We start from the raw sequence: 8,955 nt of genomic DNA on the forward strand, positions 1-8,955 counted from the left end.
TCCTGCAACACCATCTGCCAGGAAACATGTGGGACCCACCCCCCCATCCTCTCCTCCACTATCCTCCACAAGCATCAGCACAGGAAGACACCACTCCTGGTGAGTCATGTGTTAGTACAATTCTAGTAGGATATTCTGTGGGGCAGTGGACCTGAGTTGGGGAGAGGGGAAGGCAGTGGACATACTTTTCTGGGTCAACCCAGCCAGCCCCCTGCCTCACTCCCAATTCCTATCTTCTCCTTCCTCCATGGGATATCTGGCCAGTGTATCTTGAGGTCTAGCTCTAGATCCAGAGGGCACAGGGTCTTGGAGCCAAGTTTTCCCCTTGCAGCCAGGGCAAGGAGTCTTGGGAAGGAGCAGAGTCTCCCCTCTGGCCTGAAAGATCAGGCTTGTTGCTGGGCAGGATTCAAGAAAGGAAACTCCACTTGAGGGAAGGACATCCCAGAGAGGTGGTGCTGAGGCAGAGGGACAGAAGGATACAGGCTTCTGTGGGGGCCAGGGGCTCTGGGATGGAGAACCACATTCAAGGCTGTGAATGAGAACTGGACACACACATATACACGTACCCATCCTCATAGCTGAGTTGCCCCAGGTCAGTCTGTCTCTGTCTCTGTCTCTCCCCCATTTCTCTGTCTCTCTGACTTTCTCTCCATCCCGATCTCTAACTTGTGCTGTCTCTTGTCTCTCTTTTTCTTTCTGGGTCTGTCACTGTCTCTGTATTTCCATCTCTCCTTGAGTATGTGTGTCTCTTCCTATCTCTCTGTCTCTCTATCTGCCTCTCTCTCATTCTACTCCTCTCTGTCCCTCAATCTAAGCCTGCCTTTTTATCTCTGTCTTTCTCTATCTCTGTGTGTCTCTCTGTCTCAGTCTCTGTGTCTCTCTCTGTCTCTCTGACTCTCTCTTTATCCAAGGATTCTCTCTCCGAAGCAAAGCCAGAACGACTCCATGAGAGGTGAGGCCAGGGGCGCGCCTTTGCGCGAGGGGACCTGCCTACACCTTTAAGTGCGGGCGCGCGCGGGGCCTGCGCCTTTAAGCACGGGCGCGCGCACAGCCCTGGGTTCCCGGCGAGGAGGCCGCGGGAGCGCCCGGACCCGGCCCGCCTGCCCGGCCCCCGCCCGGCCCCCGCCCCGGCCCCGGTGGGGGAGGGGTCTGTGAGCGCGGCCCCTCCCCCCTTTGCCCCCGCCTGTGCTGCGGTGCCCCCACCCCGCGTGTCCCTGTCTGTCCGCTCCCAGGCCTCGCCCCACCCCGGCCCCCGGGGCTGCCTGGCCGCCCCCCGCCCCCACTGCAGCCGCCCCCCTCCCTCTGGGCCAGCCCCCGCCGCAGCCCGGGAAGCAAGTCGGGACGCCGCCACCCCAGATTCAGGACCCGCACCCCGAAATCGGGGGCCTGCACCCCGAGATTGGATCCAGAGATCTGGTAAAACCCAAGCCGGGGAGCCTGATTTGGGGCTGGGACCCCAAGACCTGCAGCCTGAACATCAATATCTGGGGCTGAAATCTCAACATCAGTCCCTGGGACCCCAAGATTTGGAGCCTGAACCTCAAGAATTGGAACATGGACCCCAAGATTTGGAGCCTGAACCTCAAGATTTGGCATCTAAAACCCCAAATCTGGAGCTGAACTCTGAGTTCTGTGCCTGGGACCTTGAAATCTGGGACTGGATTCTCATTTCTATACCCTGGAACCCACTATTTGGGACCCCAACCCTGAGACTTTAGGCCTCAGATTCCAAGATCTGAACCCTGGCATTCCAAAGGGCCTAAACCTGAGTTTGGGCCTGAAGTCCTTGCTGCAAACCTGAATGCTGAAATTTGGGGCAAATCTTGACTCAGAGCCCCAGTATCTGAACCCAGCACCCCAGTATTGGATCCCAAGACTGGGCTTGGGACTCAGATCTTAAACTCTCCATTTGACTGTTTAGCATCCCAGGACTGGAGCTGGGAGACCATGACTCCAAGCAACCCAAACTGGGGCCTGAGTCTCTAAAATTGGACCCTTAGAGGCCCAATATTTGGAGATCTAGGACCCAAAGTATCAAGGTCTAGAGACTCCGTGGCCACAAATCTGAGCTGAGACACAACAGACAGTCCCTCTACAGAGGCCTTGGGGACAGGGAAGGAATGACCAGGCACCCCCTCCAGAGCCCTGACCCCTGACCCCCTTGGAGCTTGAGGACTCTGCTCCCTGGGGTGGCTTCCAGCTCAGGTAAGGCTACTGGGAGACCCCATGGTGGGGAGGGACTTGGGAGGAACTTTGTGACTGGGGGTGGAGGTAAGGATTACCAGGTCCCCCTGGGCACCTTTGGAGTTTCCCCAGGAAACAGATATCCCCTCACAAGGGTCTGCCTCCAGCTCCTGCTCTGCTTCAAGCACTCTCTGGACATTTGGCCAGCGCTGCCCCTCTCTGACCTCCTCTTCCCCAGTTGATGGCATCTCCAGGTCTGTGACCCACTCACCACCACCCCCTCCCCCCCGCCCCCCGCCGCCTCTCCAGCGTCTTCCTACCATCTGTCTTATTTGATCATCTCCAGCTGCCTCTCCTGTCCACCATTCCGCTCTCCAGTCTCCTTTCTCTGCCTCTCCTCTCACTGACCATCTCTATTCACCTCTCCTCTCTCTGGTCATCTTTGACACTCCTGTCCACTGTTCTTCTCTCTGGCTACCTCTGGCCACCACTCCTCTCAATGACCGTCTCTGTCTGCCACGTCTGTCTTTGATCATCATCTTTAACCCCCCTGTCCACAGCTTCTCCAGCCACCTCTGTCTACTGTTTCACTCAATGACCACCTTTGACATCGCTGTCCAAGGTACCACTCTCTTATCTTTCAGCAGCTCTCGCACCCGTGTCTACCCCTGACTCTAAGCCTTGACCTGTGACTGTCTCTGACCATCTTTGACATCTTTTTCTACCACGCTTCTCTCCAGCCGCTTCCATCCGTCTCTCCTCTCTGACTTCCTTTATCCGCCTTTCCTCTCTCGGACCATCTTTCACCATCTCTCTTGCCCTCCACCCACTCCTGACTCCAGCTGCCAGTCTGTGGCCATCCTGGCCTTTGTTGACCGCCTCTCTTCTCTCTGTCTCTCTTGCTCATTGGTGTTCTCTGATCATTTCTAACATCTCTGGTTGCCTTTCCTCTCTCTGATGACCTCTCCCCACACCCATCATCCTAACCAGCTGTCCCATGTCCAGCTGTCTCTGACATGTCTGTCCTCTCCTCCTCTCTCTGACTGCCTCTCTGCCTTTTGACCATTTTGGACCATCTTTGACCATCTCTCCTGGATCTGACCACCCCTGGCCACTTCCCCTCTCTGTCCACTTCTGATCTTCTTGACCATCTCTAACCACCTCTCTTCTCTGGTCACGTCTGGCTACTTCTAATCATTCCCACCACCCTGACCAACTCTTCTCTCTTTGGCCATCTCTGAGTATCTCTCTTTGACCACGTCTAAAGCTCTCTGGCTTACCTTCTACCCACCCTGACTACTGATCCTGTTCTCTGACTGTCTCTAACCGTTTCTAATCACCTCCCTTCCCCCTGACCATCTTTGCACATTTCTGCTCCCTCGGTTCCCCCGTGAAACATCTCTCTGAGTCTTTGACCGTCTCCTCTGGCTTTTGATCTGTCTGACCAGTCCTCTCTCTGACCATCCTTGACCAAGTCTTCTGCTCTGTGACCTTCTCTTCTGGTCTCAGACCACCCCAACCCCCTTTGGCCCCCCTCTCTTCTGGCCTCAGCCCGCCCTAACTCCCCCCTTCTTCCCTGCAGGCCGCCGCTGCCCGCGATGGCCGTCCTCCCTCTGCTCCTCTGCCTGCTGCCGCTGGCCCCCGCCTCGTCTCCACCCCAGCCAGCCACACCCAGCCCGTGTCCCCGCCGCTGCCGCTGCCAGACACAGTCCCTGCCCCTAAGCGTGCTGTGCCCGGGGGCAGGCCTTCTGTTCGTTCCGCCCTCGCTGGACCGCCGGGCGGCCGAGCTGCGCCTGGCGGACAACTTCATCGCGACCGTGCGGCGCCGTGACCTGGCCAACATGACGGGCCTGCTGCACCTGAGCTTGTCACGCAACACCATCCGCCACGTGGCCGCCGGCGCCTTCGCTGACCTTCGCGCCCTGCGCGCTCTGCACCTGGACGGCAACCGGCTGACCTCGCTGGGTGAGGGGCAGCTGCGCGGCCTGGTCAACTTACGCCACCTCATCCTGAGCAACAACCAGCTGGCAGCCCTGGCGGCTGGGGCCCTGGACGACTGCGCTGAGACACTCGAGGACCTCGACCTCTCCTACAACAACCTCGAACAGCTGCCCTGGGAGGCGCTGGGCCGCCTGGGCAACGTCAACACACTGGGCCTCGACCACAACCTACTGGCTTCCGTGCCCGCCGGCGCCTTTTCCCGCCTGCACAAGCTGGCGAGGCTGGACATGACCTCCAACCGCCTAACCACCATCCCACCCGACCCGCTCTTCTCCCGCCTGCCGCTGCTGGCCAGGCCCCGCGGCTCCCCCGCGTCCGCCCTGGTGCTGGCCTTCGGCGGGAACCCCCTGCACTGCAACTGCGAGCTGGTGTGGCTCCGGCGGCTGGCGCGGGAGGACGACCTCGAGGCCTGCGCCTCCCCGCCGGCCCTGGGCGGCCGCTACTTCTGGGCTGTGGGGGAGGAGGAGTTTGTGTGCGAGCCCCCCGTGGTGACACACCGTTCGCCGCCCCTGGCCGTGCCTGCCGGTCGGCCAGCCGCCCTGCGCTGCCGGGCAGTGGGTGACCCCGAGCCCCGCGTGCGCTGGGTGTCACCCCAGGGCCGGCTGCTGGGCAACTCGAGCCGAGCTCGCGCCTTCCCTAACGGGACGCTGGAGCTGCTGGTCACCGAGCCGGGCGATGGCGGCATCTTTACCTGCATCGCGGCCAATGCAGCTGGCGAGGCCACGGCTGCTGTGGAGCTGACCGTGGGCCCCCCGCCGCCCCCCCAGCTAGCCAACAGCACAAGCTGTGACCCCCCGCGGGACGGGGATCCTGATGCCCTCACCCCGCCCTCTGCCGCCTCGGTCTCTGCCTCCGCCAAGGCGGCTGACGCTGGGCCCCCTACCGACCGTGGCGTCCAGGTGACTGAGCAAGGGGCCACAGCTGCTCTAGTCCAGTGGCCAGATCAGCGGCCCATCCCAGGCATCCGCATGTACCAAATCCAGTACAACAGCTCAGCCGACGACATCCTCGTCTACAGGTGCAGGGTCCAGGCGGCGGGCAGTTTGGGTGCGGGAGCGAGGTGGAGGGAGGGTTGGAGGAACACCTACTGATACCCCAGGCTGCAGCACTGGAAATGAGGCTGCAAGGTCACAAAGGCAATCAGACAGCAGAGGTAAAAGAAATCAGGCAGAGAGGGTAAAAGAAATCCGGCAGCAGTGGTAAAAAGAAAGAAGGCAGCAAGAATAAATAGTAATCAGGCCAGAAGAGTAAAAAGATAACTGGGGGTGAGGGGCAACGTTGAGGGGATACAAACCAACTTAAGTAGTAAGGAGAAACCAGGTATTTCCAGATGACAGGTCTAGACTCAAGCCAGTCTGCAGGAAGAAAAAGAGATCAAGCGGGAGAGTACACGGATCATGGGAAAAATGCAGTGAGGTAGCCTGGCTGCAAAGGAACTCAGACCAGAGGTTAAAAGGAAAATGGGGCAGGAGGTTACATAGAGATTAGGCTTTGGGTTTGTGCGGTGTGACCTGCTCCGTGTGTTTGGAGTTCCAACGTGGTGACATCTCAACTTTTGGTTTTCTAAATCAAATTAAACCTAGTTCAAGCTCCACCTCTGGGTGAACAGGAATGTTCAGTCGGCCACTGCTGGGGACTCCCTTCTCCCTTCTCTTGTTGCAAACACAAAACTTGGGGTTTACACACTCCAAGAGGCGGGTTACAGAACTTCTGCCCCCAAGCCGGAGAGCACTTGGAACATCTGCTGTGGCCATGTGGTCACTAGTGGTGGCTCTCATCCAGGTGTGCTGACACTTCTTACCCAAGTCCAGCCTTGCACGGATGCCTGTGGATGGCTCCCGGTTCTCACTGCCAGGCCGGGCCCAGGGTACAGTCCCTGACACCTGGCTGCAGAGGACTGGGCCTCCCAAGGCCTGGGGTCTTCACCTTGTAAACCCAGTACCTGGGTTCCCTGTGCCTCCCCAGAAGCCCAAACCTCAAAAGACAGTCACTTGATTTCCTTTTCAGTCCTGGAAATCCAACGAGCTTTTTCCACTCCCTTTCGCAGACAGCGGTACTCCGTAGATCCCATGGAGGGCCCACACCTGAAAATCACACAAGTCCTATCTCCCTTGCCTGGCAGGGGACGGGACAAATGCTCTCCTAGATCATCACCCTCCTAGAGATAATCACGGAGTTCCCTCATTAAAGCAGTTTAAGAATAAAACAGAGATGATAAAACAAGTTAAATCTCCAAGAGGGTGCCGTGCTACAGAAGGAAATATAGTGGAACTGGGCACTAAGGATAGAAGGAAATGGGAAAGATAAGGATAAATAGAGACCAGGCCAGAGAGATAAAAGAGAATCAGGGAACAGAACTGGAAAGAAAGAAGGCAACAGGGAGAAGAAGAACTCAGCAGTGATGACTGAGGTACATCAGTTTAATGAAAATGGAGCCAGATGACAGGGCTCACTGGAAAGCAGTCTGTGGATATGGTAATAATAACACAGCAGCGGCAGCGGGGCTCGGGGGACATTCATTGGCAGGTTAGAAGGAAATCGGGCATCAGCACTATGGGGGAATCAGGCGGTTAGACTAGAGAGAATTCTAGGTTTAACACTAGGGGAAAGTCAGGCAGCTGGAAGAGGGAAACCAGGCACCTGCTGGAGGAAAGTCAGAGGAGCAGAGGGAAATCAGGTGGAGGTCTAGAGGGAGACTGGGAGGTGGGATTAGAGGGAAATTGGATGGGCGTGGGGGGATGTGGCTAGAAGGAAATGGGCATCAGGTTAGAGGGATACCAGACAGCATTAGAACAAAACTGGGTGCTGAGTTGGAGAGATGTCTAGCAGCAGGGCTGGAGGGAACTTGGTGGTGGGCTGGCGGGAAATGGGGTAGTAAACTGGAGGGACTCAGGCCGTGAGCTAGGGGAGAGTAGAGTGGGGGGACCAGCGTGAAGTCAGGCAGGAGAGTGGAGCAAAGCTGGGCAGCAGAGCTAGAGGGAACTTGGGCTGCAGGCTGGTGGGAAATTGGGGGGCAGTGCAGGATGGGAACCAGGCAGTGGGGTATAAAATGAAACCCCACATGGGGGGCAGTGGGGCTAGCGGGAAGCTGGGCAGCAGCGCAGAGGGGAAGCGGGCAGCGGCACTAGAGGGAATTTGGGCATTAAGGCCACAGGGAGATCACGTGGGTATTCGAGCAGCAGGAAAATGAGAGGGTGGGCTCGGGTGAAACAGGCTAACAGAACGGAGGGATATCGGGCAGCTGATGGGTATCAGATCAAAGGGAATTCCAGTAATGGTTACAGGGATCTCAGGGGCTAGGGTGAAATGAGACAGCGGCCTGGGGGGAAATCCTCCAGCCCGGAGGGGTGGGGCAGAGTGCAGGGTGGGTGCTGGGCAGCCGGAGACCTGACTCCCACTTGTCTGTCCCTCCAGGATGATCCCAGCCGACAGCAGCTCCTTCCTGTTGACGGACCTGGCATCAGGCCGCACCTACGATCTGTGTGTGCTAGCCGTGTACGAGGACGGCGCCACGGGGCTGACAGCCACACGGCCCGTGGGCTGCCACCGCTTCTCCACTGAGCCAGCGCTGCGGCCCTGCGGGGCCCCACACGCACCCTTCCTGGGCGGCACTATGATCATCGCACTGGGTGGTGTTATCGTGGCCTCGGTACTGGTCTTCATCTTCGTGCTGCTCATGCGCTACAAGGTGCACGGTGGCCAACCCCCGGGCAAGGCCAAGGCACCTGCGCCTGTCAGCAGCGTTTGCTCCCAGACCAATGGCGCCCTGGGCCCCACGCTGGCCCCGCCGGCTCCTGAGCCGGCCACACTCAGGGCCCACACCGTGGTCCAGCTGGACTGTGAGCCCTGGGGGCCCAGCCACGAACCCACGGGACCCTAGCTTCACACCCACCTCTATGGCTCTTCTGGCCCCAGGGGTAGCAGGACCCAGACACCCCGTGGGACCTGGCCTCAGACTCACCAAATTGCTCACGGTTTTTAAAACTCTGATGGGGAGGGTGTCGCGGGCACCGGGGCACAACAAGAAAGTCCTATTTTTCTAAGCTTGGGCCTGGGCCCTTGCCCTTGTCTCTGTCTGTTGGGGTTGGGGGATCGTTTAGGGGTCTGGAGCTGGGATGCCCCCTCTGGGGAGAGAACCACCCCCCAGTTCTGTCTGAAGTCCCTGGATGAGGCTGAGGATGGTCATCCCTGTAACCAACAGACATTCCTTGAGTGTCCTCTCTGGGCCTGCCCTGTGCTGGGTGGTGCTGCAGTGACTCAGGCAGCCCCCAGCCCTGCCCCTCAGACGGTGATAGCTCAGAGCAAGCAGAGTCGTGGTGGGGAGGGACGCCTAGGGGACTGTAGGAGCCCAGAAAAGGGGCCTGTCTCAGCCCAGGGTGTGGTCAGGGAGGGCTTCATGAAGGAGACGTGATCTGAGAATGACGTCTGAAGGAGATAAATGGGCAAAGAGCAGTGGGAAAGGTGTTCCAGGCAGAGGGACAGCACAAGCAAGGGCTTAGGAAGTGCCAGGCACTGGGGGTGCCGTGGTAGAAGTGAGGCAGGAAGGGTGGGCAGGGTTCAGGACCTCCAGGCTCAGAGGAGCTCAGACTCTGGCCTGATAGTACTGGGGAGCCACGGAGGAGTCTATGCAAGGGAGGGAGGGGGTCAGGTTTGGGCTTTAGGAAGATCCTTCTAGCCGTTATGAGGAGGGTGGACCAGAGGAGAAGACTGAGGCTGGGAGCCTGGGGGAAACCAGGGCAGGGACCTGGGTGGGTGAGGACAAGGCTGGAC

The 8,955-nt window shown here is 58.6% G+C and overlaps 1 protein-coding gene across 1 annotated transcript; it reads left to right on the forward strand.

Moving 5' to 3' along the window:
* Positions 1 to 1,279: 1,279 nt before the first annotated feature.
* LRFN3 (leucine rich repeat and fibronectin type III domain containing 3) lies at positions 1,280 to 8,714 on the forward strand. Its single transcript, XM_057533311.1, has 3 exons — positions 1,280 to 2,205; positions 3,767 to 5,203; positions 7,600 to 8,714. The coding sequence occupies exons 2-3, from the start codon at positions 3,783 to 3,785 to the stop codon at positions 8,063 to 8,065; spliced, it is 1,887 nt and encodes a 628-aa protein (XP_057389294.1). The 5' UTR covers positions 1,280 to 2,205; positions 3,767 to 3,782; the 3' UTR covers positions 8,066 to 8,714.
* The last annotated feature ends 241 nt before the right edge of the window (positions 8,715 to 8,955 follow it).

The sequence above is a fragment of the Balaenoptera acutorostrata genome, chromosome 19, assembly GCF_949987535.1.
Source record: "Balaenoptera acutorostrata chromosome 19, mBalAcu1.1, whole genome shotgun sequence".
Lineage (NCBI taxonomy): Eukaryota > Metazoa > Chordata > Mammalia > Artiodactyla > Balaenopteridae > Balaenoptera > Balaenoptera acutorostrata.